The sequence below is a fragment of the Cydia amplana genome, chromosome Z, assembly GCF_948474715.1.
Source record: "Cydia amplana chromosome Z, ilCydAmpl1.1, whole genome shotgun sequence".
Classification (NCBI taxonomy): domain Eukaryota; kingdom Metazoa; phylum Arthropoda; class Insecta; order Lepidoptera; family Tortricidae; genus Cydia; species Cydia amplana.
Genome location: NC_086096.1, coordinates 21,868,915 through 21,891,967, shown reverse-complemented (window position 1 = coordinate 21,891,967; position 23,053 = coordinate 21,868,915). Strand labels below are relative to the sequence as shown.

Sequence of the window (23,053 nt, the reverse complement as noted above, 5' to 3'; positions counted from 1 at the left end):
TACTAAAGATAATGTTGAAGCTGACATAGAGTCAAGACGAATAAATATAGAGTGGGAACTCTGCAGAAAAGCATTCCATCAAATAACAGACAAATTTGGTAAACCCGAAATAGATTTGTTTGCATCAAGAATTAATTCTAAATGTAAGAAATTCATTTCTTGGAAATGTGACCCTGAAGCTTTTACAGTAGATGCTTTTACCGTTAGTTGGGAAAATATGTTTTTTTATGCCTTTCCACCCTTCTCCCTAGTCTTAAAATGTATTAAAAAAATCAAGAATGACAGAGCCACTGGTATATTAGTATTTCCATATTGGCCTTCTCAGCCATGGTTTCCTTTAGTGAATAATCTAATAATAGGAGATCTTTTATTTTTTGAACCTAACAAAAATCTGTTATCGTCTCCTTACAGAGAGACACACCCTCTCCACCACCAGCTTACCCTGGCTGCAGGGCTGCTGTCAGCGAGGCATACGTGAGGAGAGGGACTCCAGCTTCAGCACTAAATATTATGCTGAACTCACTGTCACTTAACACCATGAGGAAATATGACTCCCCTCTTAAACAGTGGTGGAAATTTTGTAGCACACATAATTTAGACCCATACCAGACCTCTATTCCTTACATACTTAAATTTTTAAGCGAGCAATTTGAAGGGGGCGCGTCATATGGCACCTTAAATTCCACTAGATCCGCACTATCTCTATTAATAGGTGCTAAAATAGGCAGTGATGACAGGGTTAAACGATTAATGAAAGGAATATACAGATCAAACCCTCCAAAACCTAAATACAATGTTACTTGGGACCCATCAATAGAGTATTGAACTACCTATCTACCCTACCTCTAATAAGTGTTAACTTAGAAATATTAACAAGAAAACTAGTAACGCTACTAGCTCTAGCTACTGGACACAGAGTACAAACCCTATCACTAATTTCTCTTAATAATTTAAAGCATTCTAATGATATGGTTTCCATTTTCATCCCAGACATAATAAAAACATCCAAGAAAGGTAGTCTTCAACCATTGTTACAACTTCCAGTTTATGAAACAAAAATAGAAATCTGCCCTGTCAGAACCTTAAAGTCGTACATTGAAGTTACAAAACCTTTAAGGGGTAATCAGAAGAGACTTATATTGACTTTTAAAAAACCACATCTCCCAGCTTCAACACAGACTATAAGCCGTTGGATTAAAAAGACTCTACAAGAAGCAGGTATCGATGTATATTCACAGCACATTCCATAAGGCACTCCTCTACTTTGGCTGCTCTGAGATCCGGGTTGAATATTGACCAAATTCAAAAAACAGCAGGTTGGTCTGAAAGTTCAGCCACCTTTGCTAGACATTATAATAGGGCGGTCACTCAGGCCTTAAGTTTTAGTCAAGCAGTTTTAGACTCTACTAACGGATAGTTAAGGGTACTAATACTCATGAAAAATGTGATTTTAGATGTAAGATTCTAGAAATGACCTATTTCTTTTGGGTAAGTAATAGAACGTATACAAACCTATAATATATTGCTCAGAACTTTACATATAATATCGTTTATGATAAGTATAAAAAGGTATAACTTTGAAATAATATAATATACAAAACAAATACCACGCAATAAACCTAACCTTGTATTTTTCTGCGGGGTAACAGTTCTAACCTAAACTAACCTACTTTTCTGGTAGCAGTTTTTTCTGTGGGGGGTCACAGTTCTAACCTAACTTAACCTACTTTTCTGGCAGCAGTTTCTTTCTCTGAGGGGTCACAGTTCTAACCTAACCTAACCTACTTTTCTAGTAGCAGTTTTTTCTGTGGAGGGTCACAGTTCTAACCTAACCTAACCTATTTTATGGTAGCAGTTTCTTTTTCTGTGGGGTAACAATTCTAACCTAACCTACTTTTCTGGTAGCAGTTTCTTTCACTGAGGGGTCACAGTTCTAACCTAACCTAACCTACTTTTCTGGTAACAGTTTCTTTCTCTGAGGGGGTCACAGTTCAAACCTAACCTAACCTACTTTTCTGGTAGCAGTTTCTTTTTCTGGGGAGTCACAGTTCTAACCTAACCTAACCTACTTTTCTGACAGTAATTAGTTTCGATGACCTATGAAATACTGAGCTATCCAAATAATTTTACTGGTGTTTTGTTCAGATATTTATATGAGATGTTATTCATTATTTTAATTTATATGCATAATGAATGTTATATTAAATGTAATTAGTTTATTTGTATGTTATACCAAACAGCGATACGTATAGTGTATGTTATATTATTTTTATGTTATACTTATTGAAAATATAGATTTAGTGCATTATAGATAAGATTAGTATACGTTTTGAACGTTTGTAAATTGAAATTATACCAAAAGTGCGTATTCATTATGATACGCATGGATTGTTTAGTTACATAATGGTACTTACATGGTACTAACCAAATTCTAATGATGAATGTTATTACTATTTAGAAGTTTAATTTTGTGTTTTTTTTTTGAGGAGTTAAATAAATGTTATTTTAATTTTATAACCGTACTTGACATTTACTCACAACCCTACCTTTAAACATCTACTTGTAATTATCTCTTGGACAAGGAGACGAGTATATTTAGGTGATCAAACGAACTTACCTTAAGTGAAGTTCGATCACGATTATACGAGGCTCCTTGTCCAAGAGGACAGTCCCAAAAACCCACCCGAAATCCTTACGAATTCCTCCCTTAATTAGAATATAGGGTTGTTCATAAATTAATAATATCTTCAAACTATATGACTTGTCAACCAACTGTCAACCGAGAGGTGTTTTTTCTTTTTAAATTTTTAGCTTTGAAAACAGTGATTCACGCGGCATGATGGGCGCTACTACTTGTAATTATCTCTTGGACAAGGAGCCTCGTATAATCGTGATCGAACTTCACTTAAGGTAAGTTCGTTTGATCACCTAATTATATAACTGTAATAAATACACGACATCCTAACCTAAGGCTTGTCTCGAGCGCGCGCGAGCGGCACATCATTTGAGCTCTGTTCTTATGAATGATCCGCACGCAGCCGGGCGGCTGCAGCCAGGCCTCGCCATCCACTTGTACGGGCACGCACTCTTCACCAAGAATATTGATTTGCACCGCGCGGCATTGGGCAATGCGATGCTTCTGCAAATTGATGAGGCGGGACGCCGCCATTTGTGCTGAACCGAATACTGCCACCACCTGCATACATGCATGAAAGTTATAACCTGTTTAACTACGTCTCTTTTGCAGATGCACATGTATGTACCTATATGTACCTATATTATATAAAGCCGCAACCCGAAGACTGATTGACATGATTGTTCTCCCAGAAGGAGATTCGTGGGGTGTTTGACTTTGGTACTGTTGTATAGAGGGCAGCCTGGTGACCTCCAGAAAAATCTGATATTTGGTCTACCGCTCTTGGTCAGAAAAATGTTTGACGGCCTCGCTAAACGGTCAGACCTAGGTGAGGGGTGCTCGACCAAATGTCATAGAGGGACCCTGGCAGTTTTTGAAGCCGCCATTTTTTGTTCAAACAAGCCAACTTTTTTTTTTTAATTTTTTCAAGTTTGTCCTAGCGCGCTGGAATTTTGCTCCCGGAAACTCGGGGTCCCCTAGATTCCTAAGAAAACAATTTTTTTTGAAAAATGTTTCAATTGCGGCAAATCTGGCCACTTTTATTTTGTATGGCAACTTTTAAACGGTGCCAGATAGGTGTGGGGTGCTCGACCAAATGTCATAGAGGGCCCTGAGGGAAATGAAACTGCATTAAAAAAAATCAAAATGGCCGACTTTTTTTTTATTATTTTTTCAAGTTGGTCCGAGCGCGCCGAGATTTGGCATGCCGAAAGACAGAGATTCCTATGAAAAAAATATTTTTTGGAAAAATCCCAAGATGGCGGAGAAAACGGCAATTTTTATTTTGTATGGCAGCTCTTAAACGGTGCGAGATGGGTGGGGGGTGCTCGACCAAATGTCATTGAGGGCCCCGAGACAAAACAAACTGCATTTAAAATTTTTGAAAATGGCCGACTTTTTCTTTTTTTTTTTTTCAAGTTGGTCCGAGCGCGCTGAGATTTGGCATGCGGCGAGCCTGGGGGCCCAAGATTACTATGTAAAAAAATTTTTTTGGAAAAAATCCAAAACGGCGCGGACAGGGGCAAAAGCCAAATTTCCAAGTAGGTTAAGCGAGCCCGAAGGGCGAGCTTCAGGCTGGGAGGCCGAAGGCCGACCCCGCGGAGGGCCGTCAGGCCCGGAGCTTCACCCCGAACGTCCAAGCGTGCCCCACCGCCAGTAATTTTGGGCGAGGCCGAAGGCCGAGCTGCGGGAATGACGAACAAAGCAAAATCCTATACAAAAAGTGTGTTACGCGAGCCCGAAGGGCGAGCTTCAGGCCGGGAGGCCGAAGGCCGACCCCGGCGGAGGGCCGAAGGCCCGGAGCCTTCACCCCGACTCCCAAGCGTGCAACCCCCAGTAATTTAAAGCGAGGCCGAAGGCCGAGCTGCGTGAATGCAGTGCTTCCAAGCGTTCTACCAAGTCAACTGTCTTGATAAGCGAGCCGTCGGGCCGAAGGCCCGGCGGTGAAGCGTCGAGGCTCGCGAAGTCCGAAGGCCGAGCTCCGCGTAGGGCCGAAGGCCCGAAGCGTCACACGAGAGGGGGAAGTTGGAGCTTAAACACGACCCAATAGTAAAAGTGGCTTAGACAAGCGAAACGGCGGGCCGAAGGCCGAAGGCCGTAGGCCCGACGTGAGCTTGTCAAGACACTTTTACTATTGGGTCGTGTTTAAGCTCCAACTTCCCGCTTACGCTCCAAAGCAAAACCAACCCTCCCAAGTGTTTTAAATAAGCGAAGCGGCGGGCCGAAGGCCCGACGCTGAGCTTCGAGACCCAGCGAAGGCCGAAGGCCGAGCTCCGCGTAGGGCTGAAGGCCCGGAGCGTCCCTTACGAATCCCCAAGCACGCGAGGCCGAAGGCCGAGCTGCGGGAATGAAGTGCTCGCATGCGGACCTTTTATTTCTATCAAAAGTATACAATTTTATTTCTTTTTCCCTTTGGAAAACAAATTACTACAGCACCAACAACAGCACCAACTACACAACAACAACAACAACAAACAACACGCACACCGCGGGGCCCTCGGGCCCCGCGCACAGGGCAAAATCTAGTTTAATATTATAGGCTTGAGTGTTACCTCTAGGATGCGGTCGTCGAAGGAAGGGGCTAAGAAAATATCATCGCCCCTTGTCCCTCCCCAGAAATTGGTCCCACCCATGAAAGATGATATGTTGAGTACGACAATCCCCTGCAGTTCCGGCAGCGGTATACGTTGACCATCGCATTCTAGTTGCACTCGTTGTCCAAGGTGCCTTAAATATAAAGATATATGCTATAAATTTCTGTACGAAAAAAAAAATTTTTTTTGGAAGGACAGATTTAACGGACACTTGAGTGGGCGTAGTGAATCAAACAGGTACGAAATAATTACAACTGGTTTACCGCGAGTTTATCAGTTTCAGAACGTCTATAGACGTATGTACAGTCACCAGCAAAAATATATGACTGTGGGCAGCCGTGCAAAAATATCTGATGCTCCATTGGAGGCATAAGTATATGACGACACTACCTCGGTAAAAATATGTGATGCTTTGTGGCCGGCAAAAACATCGTTACTCTGTATCCGCATAAATATCGGATTGGATCGCTTAAAAATATTTGATTACACATAAAAATCAAAATTATGTGATTACTCTCATCTGGCATAAATATCTCTCCAATGTGAATGCAAATACATCGGATGGCAGACGGACCGCCTATATATCTGACACGAAATTATGAAATATGTCATCAATCGGCAAAAACGAACCATACCTGGATAGCATAGAGCCTTATTTGAAGTGATTTGACAATTCACGAAAAGAGTGCAGACTTGTCATTGCATATGTCTGTCTCACATATTTCATTTGCAATTTTAAATTGTGACATAATTCAGGTAGACTTTTAATAGACAATGTGTAATAAACCTCCTTCTTACATAAAAAAGAATGATGAAGAGGTCAACCTGTGAGACTGACAAGGACAAACAATAATAGCGCTTTCGCTGCTACTCCTACTGAATGATACATAAGACTATCCCGTTTTGTCATTTCCCCCACCCCTCATGCCAGATCCAGTTATATACTAGATTCATGATTGCAATACGTTACAATTCAAAATTATATCCAGTTTATTCCGTCAAATCGATGATAGAATATAATGAGACAGACATATACAATGACAAGTCGGCACTCTTTTCGTGAATTGTCAAATCACTTTATACAATTTACGGCTCTATACCAAACATGTATGGTTCGTTTTTAAAGGTCGATAACATATTTGTGATTTTCCAACGTGTCAGATAAATAGGCGGTCTGTCGTCCATCCGATGTATTTGCTTTTACAGTGGAGAGATATTTATTCCAGATGAGAGTAATCACATAATTTTGAATTTTATGAGTAATCAAATATTTTTAAGCGACCCGATCCGATATTTATGCGGATACGGACTAACGATATTTTTGCTGGTCACAAAGGATCACATATTTTTACCGAGGTAGTGTCGTCATATACTTATGCCTCCAATGGAGCATCAGATATTTTTTCACGGCTGCCCATAGTCATTTATTTATGCTGATGACTGTACTACCCCAAACATACCACATGTGCAAATCTTTCAGTTCGCTGTCTTTTAGAATGTATATGTTGGTAGGTAGGTACATTTGAAAAACAAAGGCCTATATTGTTCCCGTGGGAGTTAAGGATTGTGAAAAAAGTTCTAGGGAGTTATATATATTTTTTAAAGCCTGGGGCTGTCGGGAAATATCACCCTCGTTTCCAAAATTTCTCTTACCCTCCTCGTTGCACAATGTACTATGTATAATATATTAAGGTATAGGTATGTTTTTATTAAATTTGTTTTGGAAATATCGCTAATTGGCTTAGCAGGGCAGAGTAGAGAGAACGGGACTACTTTTTAGCCTGGCGTTTGGCTGGCGTATGCATAATTATTGAATACTACACGAGAGCCTGTAAGTAGGTACTAAAGGTAGCTAAATAGCCTGTTTTCGAAAACGGCGAGAGATGACCAAGCGTTTGAAAGGCAACAGTGTAAATAAGCATTAGTAATATTTCTATGTACAATAAGATCCAATATATTATTTAATGGATAAAGATTTTAAAATAAGGAATAGGTACCTGTAAGTCTTGTTCACCCACTCTTTAGATCCTAGTACTCCGTACCACATATAATTTCTTGCACGTGAACGACATTTTTCAGGGTGTTCTTCGCGTTTGTTATGGAAATCCAGTGTTATTTTAGCATCGATTCCAATACCAAAATAGTTATTCATAACTGCTTTTTCGTAGAAACCTTCTAGCAATGTTTCGTCAGGGTCCATTAAAGGGCTCACGGCAGCACATAGCGCATCAGCATTTGCCAAGAGACATTGGCTTATAAAACCTTGTGTGACATGAGGCCAAGCCGGCAACTGGACCAGCGGATTAATAATTGGTAGCTTCTTGGCACGTTCGCTGGTATCCGACTTAGAAGACCCGCTAGCTCCCCCAGTGGCGCCTTCACCCCAAATAGACGACACTGAAGTAGACAATCTGTTAAAAAAATCAATTATCGACAACGTTTCAAGTGTTTAGACAATAAACGAATTTTACATCTTATCAGGCTCGGTTGGTTAATTTCTGATTTTTGGACCAAATTTCAAAGTTAGGGAAGGACATATTATTTATTGCGTTATAATAACGTCGATATCGATTTAATAATGATAATGACATTAACATTTCGAACATCTTTGAAAACAAAGGATTTTAATTTGATCTCATCTCTAGTTAGAGTCAGAGTTTAGAAAGAGAAGAGTCGTGGAATGTATTGCTAGGGCCCAGTAGTTGATTTGACTGGTTATACTATTACCTATTAAACACAACACGAACTACTTACTTGTCTGGTTCGCCAGGTTTGAATAGACTCCCACATGAAATTCTTCTAGTTGCCGCTGGAGAACAACTCAGAAACTTTCCATATTCCGGATCCGAGCCCAGTAACTTAGGGTTATCTGACTGCCTTCTTTCTCTATTTAAACCTAAGCCAGGTTCTGGCGAATTCACGCTGAGGGTGTCGTTGCCTTGCTCAAATATATCACTTAAAACAGACGCCATTCGGCTTGCGCATGCTTTCAGGCTCTTTTTATCCTCACTGTGGCATGGAGAAGGCGGTTCGACGACAACACTTACTTTAGGAAATATAGAAACATTATCTACGCCAGTATCTGAGATGTTTTGTTTGTGTAAAGACTCGAAAAAAAGAGATTCTGAAATGTTATTTTGAGATTGTTCGTCAGTTTTAGATGATTCGTCTATTTGTTTCAGTACCTCTGCTGTTTTAGGCATTAATAGTTTCATACTTCCGTTATCACTCCGGCACACTTTTCTAATACTTTTCTTGTTATGATTCCTTTTAAAAGATTTTCGGGCTATATCATTTCCTTCTTCAAAATGTGCCAAGCTGCAGTATTTCTTTTGTTCGTCCGGTTTACCGGAATTTTCAATATAAAATACTTTGTTTTCAAAGCCAAATTTATCAATATCGTTTTCTTTAGAAAAATTAGCTTTTGCATTTATTTTAATTTTTTTCTCCTTATTTTTTTCCAAACTTGGGTTTCGACTGTCCATAGCTAAATCAGATACTGTGTCGGAAGTAAACAATGTTGTGTCATCTGTATAAGTTTCATTTTCACCATTTTTTCCCAACATGGCCAGTAGAACATCTTGTCCTAGCATAGAGCTTATGTCATCCACGATCGACTCACCATGTAGTGTTTCAGAGTTCACATATGTCGTATCAGAAGCTTCAGGTGAGTCAATATGTCCAATTCCACCTAAACCACCAATTTCATTGAGATCACTGGGTTTCGTTTCCATGATTTCAGAAATTAGACTAAAATCATCACTCATATCTGAACCCTCTGAACTTGTGTCATCGTCATCGTCATCATCGTCTTCGTCATCATCGTCATATAATTCCAAATCTACACTAGAAGGCCTTCTGTCTGGAGTGCATTCTCCGCTCCCTGCCATCACGCACTGTATTAACTCTTGAAAGTGAACATCGTCAGTATACGGTCTGTCTATATCTATAATAGTCAATTGGTCCGATTCATAAGTTTCTCCCTGTAATATAGAATCTCTCTTATCGCTAAGATCTGAGACAACCAAGTTAGGTATCATCAAGTTACTACTAATACTGGATCCCTGATCAGTGTCTGGTTCCGATTTATGCAAATTTTTGCATGAGCTAGTATTACATGTCAGTAGGTTTGAGACTGATAGACGAGCTTGACTTATCGTAATACTATTTTTTTGCTCTACCTTTTTATCCACATCCACATTGAACATTGGAGTTATAAGTTTGACTATATCCTCGTCTACGTCCGGAATGCTGCAAAAAATGAACACGTTGCCAATGAGCATTTATACATGATAAATAATGAATGCCCCCAGGCTGAAGTAAAAGGCTGATTTAACGGGTTATTTTTTTACCTTGTGTATACCTAATGTGTAAATGTGCTAAAATATATGAGACTTGAACTCACTTATCAGGATGTAAAGAAGCGGCCGAGACAGCAGAAGTGGCTGAGGATCGGCGGCTGTCGGCGAAGGCTCGTGGGACAGGTAATGTCGACGCCTCCACCTCGCCGCTCTCGCCGCCTCCGTCGCTGCCACAAGCTTCGCATAATGCTACACCCTGTATTTTTGTTAAGATGCCTATTAACCTCTACAAATGATGCGAACGAATAACAATTGACGCACGAAAAAAAACGTAACCTACTGCTATACCTACTTACTTATTTATTATAAGATTTATAAGTACATCATCTGTTATTAGAATACAGGACAGATTGTTAAAATGGGTCAGAGATCCTGTGCCGAATATTACAACTTTCCAAAGGGTAAGTAACCACCCTAAAGTACGTAAGAAGGACGGCCTGTATGCATTAGTAAGACATTTTTACCTTGCTGCTCCAAATGGATTTTGTTACAAAAAATATATTTTATGCAATAGTATATTCTGCATTAAATAACAAAAAATTGAGGTTGTCGCTATCTCACAAGTATTAAAAAAAAAGTTTAAAAAATTAAAAATATTTTTTTAAGCCTTTATAAACAAGTTACAACCTTGATTTTTTTTGGAAATATACTAATATTTGATGCAATTAATATCCAAATTTCAAAACAATCGAACCACTAGTTTAGCTACAAAAAAATAAAAACGAATTAAAAAAAAAATTTTTTTTAGCCAAACCAAGGGGATTTTAGCCTTGAAATTTGGTAAAACGATATCTTATAATAAGACAAAAGCGGCCAAGTGCGAGTCGGACTCGCCCATGAAGGGTTCCGTATTCAGGGAATTTATGACGTATTAAAAAAAAACTACTTACTAGATCTCGTTCAAAACAATTTTCGGTGGAAGTTTGCATGGTAATGTACATCATATATTTTTTTTAGTTTTATCATTTTCTTATTATAGAAGTTACAGGGGGGGGGACACACATTTTACCACTTTGGAAGTGTCTCTCGCGCAAACTATTCAGTTTAGAAAAAAATGATATTAGAAACCTCAATATCATTTTTGAAGACCTATCCATAGATACCCCACACGTATGGGTTTGATGAAAAAAAAAATGTTGAGTTTCAGTTCTAAGTATGGGGAACCCCCAAAATTTATTGGTTTTTTCTATTTTTGTGTAAAAATCTTAATGCGGTTCACATAATACATCTACTTACCAAGTTTCAACAGTATAGTTCTTATAGTTTCGGAAAAAAGTGGCTGTGACATACGGACGGACAGACAGACGGACAGACGGACGGACAGACAGACAGACATGACGAATCTATAAGGGTTCCGTTTTTTGCCATTTGGCTACGGAACCCTAAAAACGCACCTAAGAAAGGTATATATACACTTCAGCCAGGGGCAGTTTCACTATAGGATTGCGGCTAGACCCTTTCTTTATTATGATAATCAGCATTCGCAGGTTTAAGTAAATAAGGCACAATTTTTTTTCAATAAACCATGGCTACTTAGTACCTACTTACCACGCCTTGCGCGACAAGATATCGGCGCAACTTTGCTTGTAGGTAATCGCGCTGGTCGCGATATTTGTGGTGAGTCTACGGTTGGTGGTGATTACAATTCGCGATGTTAGATGGTTTCTACGACGCACAGACGTACCTGGGGATAGAGCTGCGTCAGTGTGTGCATCAAGGAACGAAGGGCGCGCCGCACGCTGTCGGCGCGGCCCGCCAGCGCGCAACCCCGCGCCTCCCAGTTGAGCTGCTCCTGCGTAACATTTGATGATCATTTTATCACCATAGTCAGTAATTTTATACCTATACTCGAAAGGAATTCAAGACCAAAAACACTACGATAATGTGGCCACTGCAATAAAATGTAATCAAAATTCTAAATTTAATTTAAGTTTTAAAATTATTATATTGTGGTAGGTATATTTATTTACCTATGTAAATGCTGATTCTAAGTAGAACATCACTACTATCATGGTGTAATTAATACTGAAATGAGGTTGTGATATATTTCTCAAATATAAAAACTGTTGGAGCACAATTAACCAGTCAAAATTAAGTTATGGATAAAATTTCTGGTACTCCAGAAAATGTTTGCATATTTATTTAAAATATAAGTTCTTTAGTTTTTTACCCAGATGGTATTTTTTTTTTACAATCGCAATTTCCCGCTGATTGTACGTATATTTATCTGTATGTCGGTACGTAATATTAATTTTGTCCTTTTTCGTTTTAACTCAAAATGAAAATATGAATCACATTCAGTTTAGTGGTGCTGGTGCCCTATTTACGTCGGTCACTGCGGCACAGATAGGCGCACGGCGCACCGCCCCGCGCTGCGGCCGGAAGGCCTGCCCTGCGATGTACACGCGTACGTCACGCGGTCACCGGCAGTGGTACACAAGTGCTGACATTCGACCTACTTATTCAAATAACAGCTTTATTTACCTAGAAGAATGCCACACGCCTCCTCATCATAGTATAATAATTAGGCACTCGCGCATCGGCAAACATACCGGACGCCCTGCAAAAACTTGAAACGGATTTGATATCACATCAGATACAAGATACTTTTGGAAATGGTATTTGAAATACAAGATACAAGATACGTATTTTCAAGATACTTGTTTTAAGATAAAATACTTTTTGAAGGAAAACACTATTTGTTTTAAGGTTTATTTATTATTGATTGCAATCCAGTAGTGACTCTATTACCAAACCCAAACAGAATAGAGTGTATAGAGACGGATTGTCAAAGTAAATTATGTAGCCACGATAAATTTACTGCCATCTTTCGACAGAACATAAAACTGTTAGAACGCCATTTGACTTTGATCCTTATTCTTTCATTAATATGTGTTACATTTTAAATATTAATGTTAAAGCCATCTACTCGACTATAGGCCAAAGGTATGGTGTAATCTTATCGAGCGATGGCGCCATAACCTTCAGCCTACTCTCGAGTAGATGGCGTTAATATTAATATTTGTGACGTTCCATGGTCAAAGGTACCTTATGGCGGGTATGGAGTTATGGATACCCCAGTAATCTACAATAAATAAGCTATCGATAACACAAAAGATCAACCTCCTAAGTTGTGTAGTTACAGGGATATTATTTTTTGAAAATAATGTTGTAAAATGAGCAACTTTACGATAGAGAAGTTTTAAGTTTAGCCACCTAAAAAACTATGTTCCTGAAGTAAGTTACAGTTAGACTCCTGAGATTAAAAAAATGTTGCGACTTGTTCTGTAATATAAATAGAAACCTTTGATATCGACCGATTTATATGTATACTAACCAATCTCTTGAAAATAAAGTTTTGTTTCATTTTCACGATTGATTGCAATGAGCCCTCAAGATTTAAATTTATCTATTAGAAAACGACTCTGAGAGACAATTTAAGCAAAAAAAAATATCGATTTAGACGTAAAAATGTAATTTCTGACTTTTTCATGTAAAATCACAAAATTGAATATTTTTACTTTTAATGTGACCCACAATCAATTTTTCTGAGCACATGAAAGAAATTCTGTCATTCAAATGAAATAAGTCCTAAAACCGCAACTAAATATTGTATTTAACCTCTTATGCCACTTTAAACTTACATAACAATAACGGTTTTTGCTCCATACATTTAAGAAAAGGTACCTTATGGTTATAAATTTAATAATACATCACTACAAAACATCAATTACATTGAAGTTTATCTTTTATGAATTGAAAATCTTAATTTACATTAAACTGCCACAAATTTAATTAGTTCCTCGTCATAATAATCTAAAAAAATACCAATAATTTGTATGTAAAGAAAAGGTACCTTGTGGTTAAGTTACATGATGAGGCATTGATGATGATGGAACAGTTAGGATAAACTAATAATATTTTGGGGTTAAGATGGTATAAATCGTCTATTTCTTATAAATAATATATTATTATAAATAATAAATAATATATTAGGTTGCCATTGTAGACAAGCGGCTTTGAGGTTCGATGACCTCAGATATTACCTATAGGAATGCGTCGGGTATTGGCATTTTTCAGCAAACCAATGGCAGATTTATTGCATACGACTGAACCAAATGAAGATTATTCTAGTTAAGAAAGACTTGACGAGAGTAACTTTGGTATAATAGCAGGCTACTCGGATTTGTAATGTCGGTCGATGTACGTTTATAATATTGGCTAGGCCCCCCGACCAGAACTGAAATTATCAAATTAGTTTTTCTGAATGCAAATACACTTCTCTACCAAACTTCTTTTCTCGTATTGACTAGTTCTTTTTGGGAATTTTCAATCACTTTTCCATAAGGTACCTTTTCTACTAAACTTTGAAACGACATTTCTAGGCTTATAAGTCACTTATAACAAAAATAGAAACAGGTAAACAAACGTTAAGCATTAAGGTTTCAGATCACACAATAAAAAGAAATTGAGCATTTTTTCACCTTTTTACAAAACATTGAATATCTCCGAAACTAGAAACGCCCATAAGGTACCTTTTCCCGTGGGACGTCACATTTAACAAGTTACAAGTTAACACATATATCAGTGAAAGAATAATGATCAAAGTCAAATGGCGTTCTAACAATTTAAATCGTCTGTCGAAAGATGGCAGTAAATGTACTGTAGCTACACTAGCTAAATTTACCATGACAGTTACTTACTCTCTATTTCAAATTGTCTTTGCTATTACTAACTATCAAATTGCCCAAATTGGGACTTAAGTAACACCAAATCTTCAAACATTTTATCACTCATCTTTCGTCGATGAGGTCACATTATCATGCCTCCAAATGAGAAGAGTCGCTCTACAGGGGCGGAACTCGGCAAGCAGGTGTTATATTTGAGGAATATTTTTTTATAGTGGGGAAAGCATCCAAGCTCTTTAAATTATGCTTGTGTCTTTATTATTAAGATACTGTAACGCTTCCAAGTCCGCCGTACAGCCGGTGTTTTCGATGCTTGTTACAGAAGAATCGGAATCCTCCAAAAACATGTACCTAATAAGATTCATCTCGTCTTTTTTTTATTGTCTTCTTCATTAGAGTTTAAGGCCTCAGATTTCTGTTTTTCAGACCTATTGACCTTGCGCGTGTCCGTAAGGAAAAGTTGTTTAACATTTTCTTTGTATTCTTTTGGAACCCATTTCATTTGGAAGAAGGGGTATGCTACCGAAGCTAATCAAATATTATATGTTGGTAATTAATAATAATCAATCAGATTTATATAATATGTTTTCCCATTTCTTTTAATAACTTTATTTTCTTTTCCTTTTGTAAGAATTTGATATGTTTTCTGAAAGAGCTACGATTTTGTATGATTCCATGTACATATGTATATTTTCTAAATCAAATTTCTATTACACCTTATGTGTATAATTGCATGAATTCTATAGTAATTTAAATTGTATTTTTTCCCTTATTTTCTCGTAATGCATGTTAATTATAAGATGTAATTATTTTTGAAAAGATGTGTCCCGCCGAGTTTGTTGCCGGTCCCATATTGGGATACCCTCCTCCAATTGAGGGGGGATTTAAATCTTCTCGGGGCAGAGGTGTAGGGTTGGAGCCGGTCTACCTAGCTTTATTTGACGTTCATAAGCGCATTGTAATTATGCCTACTTGAATAAACTATCTTTTATCTTATCTTATCTTATCTTAATACTGCGTCACTTGCAACAGGTTCAAGCTGCAGGAATCGCTTGAATCGCCTATTCAAATTCTCTTTTATGACTGCCACTAAAGGGCCACAAAGCCTTAAATTTTCAATTTTTAAAGCCGTCATTATATGTTTAATTCTAAACAACTCGGGTATTAGACATCCATAATAGGTGTCCTTTTCCCCTTGTAGACAAAATCGCTTCAGCTATTGGCTTTGAACATTCCACATATTCACTTAAAAATTGTATCTCATTTTCTTTTAATGTTGGTGTTGACTACAAGTAGGTACTACGACTAGTAGCTATTTAATCTGAGATCGATTAATCGATAGTTGAATCGAAGCATAGATTTCTTACGCCAACAGCAAAGTGAATAAAAATAAACTCGTTTATTAAATTATAAAGTCGATTTTTGTCAAATTAAGCATTTTAGGGTTTAGTTTTTTATAGATAGATCGTTCAAATCAAAATCATCCGAATTCCGAATAGATTTTTGGCAAATACAAAAACCTCCCTAGTGACGTGCGGTCTCTTTCGCTCTACGGTTAAATGACATTTAGGTCAGCGAGTCGGGCAGATACGAACTTAGACTTTTTTTCGCATTGAACCGCGAAAATTGTAACCGCCTTAAAATACGGTTACAATATTCAAAGTTGATAGAAAAGTAAAGCTGCGTTTAGTTACAACACGCTGCGTGCGTTTTGCAAAAATAAAACTGCGAAATTAATTATAAAAAGTATCTTGGTAAAAAAGTATTTACAAAATACTAAGATATCAACGGAAAGTATCTCAATACAAGATACAAGATAAATTTCTTAAAAGTATCTAAGATAGAGATAAAAGATATGTATTTTGTATCTTGTATCTGTATCTTAGATACTTTTATCTTAGATAAGTCACATCTCTGTTTGTTAGATGAGTTTCGAATTCCTTTGGTGGCGAATTGACTGGGGATAATTAATAGAAACATAATATTACATTGCTAATCCGGGAAACAATTACGTGCTATCAATCAGTGCTAACCCGTTATATTTACACGCGTATTTTTACATGCAATTATTGTTGACAACCTATATTATGTCGCTCCTTAGGTGTTTCCATTCATTGTGGGATATAAACAACACAATCCCGACCTGAATATTGCGATCAACCTCACTTATAATAAGTAAATGCAAAAGTAAATCTGTACCTATGTACAGTCAGCAGCAATAGTTGCTAAGCGGGCGAGGTGTTCAAAATGATCTTGACGCGACTTTATTGTTAAGAGAATAAGAGCGCGTCAAGGTAATTTTGAACACCTCGCCCGCTTAGCAACTATTGCTGCTGACTATATGTTACCTCTTGACGCTTAATCCGCCGAACCGATTTAGACGAAATTTTGTGAAACAACATTCCACAAAGAATGCAAATAATGAATCTGGCAGCTCAACTCAAACTCCACCTCACAGAAGACCACAGCCGTAATACTTACTTTATAGTGTACGAGTTGGTACTAGCCTAATCCTTAAGTTACGATTCCCACCGACCGGCTGGAGTTGGGCCGCGCCGGAATGCTTTTTCAGTGTACCTATTTACATAATGTGTGGCAGAAGCGATAGAATCCGTCCGGAGCCATCCGATCCGCAAGCAGCCGACCGGCTTTGGGCATACAAATGTGAAATGCGCTCCGACTCCGACGAATCGTACTTAAATCTGAGTACCTATCTCAAAAAGGTCAAAGTAAATAAAATCATTTAAAGTTTTTGGTAGTATTTATTTAAAAGTCACATTATTTGAGAAGTGTTATCAACACTCGACTGTCCTTGCACGGAGTAGGTTCCCAACTTGAGCCCTTCTATGTCCTCCGTGATGGCAGGAGGGCTGCGGTTAGCAGCAGCATGCTTAGGTGTAGAGAATACCTCCATGTTTGATGATAGGCTTGTGCATGATTGTCATTCAATCTATCTTCGAAGCCAGCAATGCAGCGGCTAGCCAGCCATAAGGGAGATATGTCGGGGATTAGCATAAGATATTTAGTCTGTAAATAAGATTTAAATGGAATGTAATTTTTTTTGCAAAAGACAACGGAAAAGAGCTTTATGAAGATTGAATTGTGTACGTAAGTACTTACAACTTGACTTCTTCGTAAAGATGGTATTTTGTTAGCCAAAACTTTTAACAAAACGCCAATTATTCGTAAGGAGTTGTATTTTAATGATTAGGTAGGTAATCTTTAGATAATTATAATAATATATTCCAACTTGTAACGACAAAGCGAATCAAATTTTGATTGACAGTATTGACACTGACATTTTCGACTTAAAAATAATATTTGCTATTTCTTATTCTTCATACTGCGAGAAAGAGACAAAGTTATCGTGACTAGGGACGCTCCGTTTCTAAGGCTGACTATTCATTACTTATCCGATTATTATTTTACCGATTCAGTGTTGCCACGAATGAATAGTTTGTTCCATGTATAAATGGCGACATTGGCTAAGTCGCGCGCGGGATGGCTCTCTCTCGTGGAACTCTTTTCTCGATGTGCGAACCACAGACTTGTAATTGTCGCTCGCGCTTGACAGACAGCTGAAGTGTGCGAAAGGGAAGCCCTCGCGTATATGAACATCGCATGAGTGCGAAAGAGTCAGACTACAAATGAGAAAACGTGACCATTTTGGAGTTTGACAACGGCCGCGGACGGCCAAGAGCGTATCACCGTAATTTTCAATTTGAAAAATATACACAATTTCGGAAGAAAACTATTTGATTAAGTAATACAATGAAGATAGTGTCTTGTAGTGTACCGGATTTCAGTGTCACGGGGCCAAATAAACCTAGCAAATACTCATTTCAGAGGAATTATGATTTTCCGAGCGAAATTTTCTTGACGATATTTTGTCAAATTAACAGCATAAAAAGTGTAAGAAGCCGGTTTATACAGTTAATTATAAGTTTTTCTTCCTTTGTGTGCTAATATTTTATCATATTACTCAATAATTTAAGATATTTTGTGTAAAAACATAAACGGTTACTTTACGCTAGGGCTTGACAAAATGTTCAGATGACAGTATCGATAACTTGTCGGTATATTAATAGCTATGTAATAATTTCTTCACATCATTAAGATATTAACCTTTATAACCGACTTCAAATAATAACGATTGTTATACCTTTTTGAAGGTGCACATGTTTAGCAGTAAATTTAAACTTCATTTTCCAACACAGTAAGAGTTAGACTAAGATAAGTCTGTAACGATTTTGATAGCACACGGAGTTCAAGTGTTATTTATACGTCATAATGTCGTAAATTTTAACGTTTGAAAAAAAAACCGGCCAAGTGCGAGTCGGACTCGCGTTTCAAGGGTTCCGTACATTAAGACCGACTCACGCTTGACCACATTTCTGATAGATTTTCCTGTCATCTATAGGTAAAGAACTATTTTGTGTATTTTTTTCAAAATTTTAGACCTAGTAGTTTCGAAGATAATGGGGGGGGGGGGAATGGTCATTATTTGCCTATTTTCTTGAATAACTGCGAAACTATTAATCCTAAAATTATAAAAAATATATATTTGAGATTCTTACAATGAGCTCTTTCATCTGATATGTAACACGATATAGTTTGAAAAAACTTTATTTTTTAATTTTCTCATTTACATCCCAAAAATGGCCTCCATATTTAAAATTCATTTGTTTACGTTACACGTTCATCTTTGGGTCATAAACTTACATATGTGTGCAAATTTCAACTTAATTGGTCCAGTAGTTTCGGAGAAAATAGGCTGTGATAGACGGATGGACAGACAGTTAGACAGACGCACGAGTGATCCTATTAGGGTTCCGTTTTTTCCTTTTGAGGTACGGAACCCTAAAAACGGTAATTTACAAACAAACAAACAAATTTACAAACTTATAACTAGGTAAATATAAAAATTAAGGGTAGGTATATAATTATATGCTATTAGGCCATAGGTACCCGGCTAAATGTACCTAGTACGCTGCTGGCGTTTCCTCTTTGCACCGCTAGCGAAATACGCTGGATAATACGTTTAAAATAACACATTTGAAAAAGTTGTCGATAAAGCAACCAAACACCGACAGATTATTAATATGTTGTAACATGACATCACTATTTTTGATCTCACATAGACAATTTACGCACACACTTGCATTTCATTTTTGGTCGCACTTTTGAGGATTGACAGTTGTTCTTGTCTATTCTAATTCTATGGTGCGAACTCATGCTGCCAAAATCGAGGAATTGACAGATAGAGATAGAAATTTGTGACGGGCGACTGCCGTCTCTCGCGGCGCGAGCTATCCCGCGGGTAATCATGTGCTAGCCGTGCTGTAGTAAGTATATTTTTTCTCGCAATATTTCCCTAAAGCAATTTGTAACATGCTTGCATTTGTTTACAAACGCGTTTTTTAGGGTTCCGTAGCCAAATGGCAAAAAACGGAACCCTTATAGATTCGTCATGTCTGTCTGTCTGTCTGTCTGTCTGTCTGTCTGTCTGTCTGTCCGTCTGTCCGTCTGTCCGTCTGTTTGTCCGTCCGTATGTCACAGCCACTTTTCTCCGAAACTATAAGAACTATACTGTTGAAACTTGGTAAGTAGATGTATTCTGTGAACCGCATTAAGATTTTCACACAAAAATAGAAAAAAAAAACAATAAATTTTTGGGGTTCCCCATACTTCGAACTGAAACTCAAAATTTTTTTTTTCATCAAACCCATACGTGTGGGGTATCTATGGATAGGTCTTCAAAAATGATATTGAGGTTTCTAATATCATTTTTTTCTAAACTGAATAGTTTGCGCGAGAGACACTTCCAAAGTGGTAAAATGTGTGTGTCCCCCCCTGTAACTTCTAAAATAAGAGAATGATAAAACTAAAAAAAATATATGATGTACATTACCATGTAAACTTCCACCGAAAATTGGTTTGAACGAGATCTAGCAAGTAGTTTTTTTTAATACGTCATAAATCGCCTAAATACGGAACCCTTCATGGGCGAGTCCGACTCGCACTTGGCCGCTTTTTCACATTCGTTTTATTATTCTATAGCATTTTTTTGCTCCCAATATTTTCCTAAAGCAATTTTTACATGCTCGAATTTGTTTACAAACGCGTTTTTAGGGTTCCGTAGCCAAATGGCAAAAAACGGAACCCTTATAGATTCGTCATGTCTGTCTGTCTGTCCGTCTGTCTGTCCGTCTGTCTGTCCGTCCGTATGTCACAGCCACTTTTCTCCGAAACTATAAGAACTATACTGTTGAAACTTGGTAAGTAGATGTATTCTGTGAACCGCATTAAGATTTTCACACAAAAATAGAAAAAAAACAATTAATTTTTGGGGTTCCCCATACTTCGAACTGAAACTCAAAATTTTTTTTTTCATCAAACCCATACGTGTGGGGTATCTATGGATAGGTCTTCAAAAATGATATTGAGGTTCCTAATATCATTTTTTTCTAAACTGAATAGTTTGCGCGAGAGACACTTCCAAAGTGGTAAAATGTGTGTCCCCCCCCCCCCCCTAACTTCTAAAATAAGAGAATGATAAAACTAAAAAAAATATATGATGTACATTACCATGTAAACTTCCACCGAAAATTGGTTTGAACGAGATCTAGCAAGTAGTTTTTTTTAATACGTCATAAATCGCCTAAATACGGAACCCTTCATGGGCGAGTCCGACTCGCACTTGGCCGCTTTTTTCACATTCGTTTTATTATTCTATAGCATAATTTTTGCTCGCAATATTTCCCTAAAGCAATTTTTAACATGCTTTCATTTGTTTACAAACGCGCGTTTTGTCTCATTCGTTTTGTTATCGTATAATTCCCTAGAACAAATATTAAGTAGGTAAGTTTCTCGGTAAATACAAGGTTATTTACTTATTTTGTCCGGAATCCTAATATAATAGATCAAGATTACCTAACTGCAAGTGCCATTCCGCCCATTCATATATTCTTTATTGGAAAACAAAACTCAAAGTACGTTTGAATTATTGTTTAATACAATAAAAATTAACGTACCAGAATTTCAGCCGCAACATATGAAAATGGACTTTGAGATCGGTGCGATTAATGCCTGCAGAACAATATTTGAATCGGCTATAGTAAGTGGCTGTTACTTCCATTTTTCGAAAGCTCTATGAAGCAAAGCCGATGAATTAGAGATTTCACACACGCGTGAAGGTGCTGCATTTGTGGCTAAACGTGTTGCAATTGCTCACTTACCGAATACAAAAATTCTGGAAGGTTGGTACTGTGTGTCAGCAACACCATCAACATCGAAGACTATGGATGATTTCATCAAATATTAATTTAAGCAAATCGGGGTTTTTATTAAGTTTTATTGTATTTAATTTTAATTGTAATTTAGATTAGTTTATTTAGTTAATTTTATTAGATGTTGTATACCTACATGTTTTTAATTTAATATCTTGAATTCAATATTCTAATAGTTGTTTTAAGGCGAGGTATGCCCGGGGAAAATTTTCAGATTCTGTCAAATTACCCCATTTCACACACAAGCACACTTCACGCACACTACCTCACTTTACTGGGACAGGTCAGTGACCCAAGCTGTTTTTTTTAAAGATGCAGATGAGAGCATTTTGAGTTTAGTGTTAACCATTGTAGTGGAGTCAATATAAAGTTAAAGTTACATTAATTGCACAGTCAAATGTTTCTACACGGGTGAATTATATATCATATTGAATACCCGGCTGCGAATTAACAACTTGATATCTGTTCCCGTTTTTGAGAAATAACATTTTTTTTATTTTATATTTTATACTACCTAAACAGTAATTTCACACTAGAGATTTTTTGAAGAATGGGCTATGAAGCTTACACGACTACACGGTCAAAATTTCTCCCGACAATAATATTAATTATAGATTTAATGAAAAAAACAATAACTTTGTAAGTTTTTCATGACCGAGAATATCCCACACTGAGAGAAAAGTTTACTATTGTGGTTAATAGTATTTGTTTCGATCATGTTTAATTTATCTGCCTGAGGAACTGCTATATTCGCAGAATAGCAGCATGATATTGGAAACAAACAGCAAATAATGTTCTACACAATTAATGGACACTTCTAGTTTTTTGACAGTAAGTGTACAAGTTATTGAAGAATAACATACTTATTTTTCTCGCAATTATTAAATCAATTTCCAGCATAAAAAGTCAATGAAGTATGCTGTATTTCCAGGCTTCCACAGAGGCCAAGTCAAACTTTGTTTAAGATGTCAAAAAGATATCATTTTGTTATCATTCGCCCAACCGTCTCGCTCGCACCAATACATATTTCATCTAGTACGAGTGAAATGCACGCGCGAATGATATAAAATGACATCTTTTATAACAAAGTTCGAATTAGCATCAAGGTATATTAGGAAAATATACCTTATCACTTATGGCATTGCGTTAAGGTTTAATAATTCAATGCATAAAGTGTCTGTGTTTATGTGAAAAATGATAGGTGTCAAGTTTTATATCTATTCACAAAACGTTTAGAATACAGGATGCACAGTCAGATATAAATAGACCCTTGAAGTCTTACAACTATCTATGATACTGGATCTCAAGCTTATTTGGTTAGTAAGTACCGTCCACCAAGTTATACTTCGAATAGCCACCCGGACAAATTCCAAAGCTAATTTCGAATTTTAAAATTTGACAATTCACGAGAAGAGTAACGTAACGTCAAAGGATATGTTTGTCCCTTTCCAACGATCCTGTCATCCGATGCTTGAGTAGAGTGAAA

At 37.3% G+C, this 23,053-nt stretch overlaps 1 protein-coding gene across 2 annotated transcripts in view; it reads right to left on the bottom strand.

The window, feature by feature from the left end:
• Window positions 1-23,053, bottom strand: part of LOC134660794 (diacylglycerol kinase eta) — a 186,667-nt gene that overhangs the window by 7,233 nt on the left and 156,381 nt on the right. For both annotated transcript variants that reach the window (XM_063516587.1, XM_063516588.1), the window contains exons 12-17: window positions 11,275-11,382; window positions 9,635-9,786; window positions 7,984-9,480; window positions 7,227-7,640; window positions 5,188-5,362; window positions 2,967-3,196 (exon numbers count right to left, since the gene is read on the bottom strand). In XM_063516587.1, coding sequence (XP_063372657.1) covers window positions 2,967-3,196; window positions 5,188-5,362; window positions 7,227-7,640; window positions 7,984-9,480; window positions 9,635-9,786; window positions 11,275-11,382 — 2,576 coding nt within the window. The remainder of the gene's footprint in view (window positions 1-2,966; window positions 3,197-5,187; window positions 5,363-7,226; window positions 7,641-7,983; window positions 9,481-9,634; window positions 9,787-11,274; window positions 11,383-23,053) is intronic.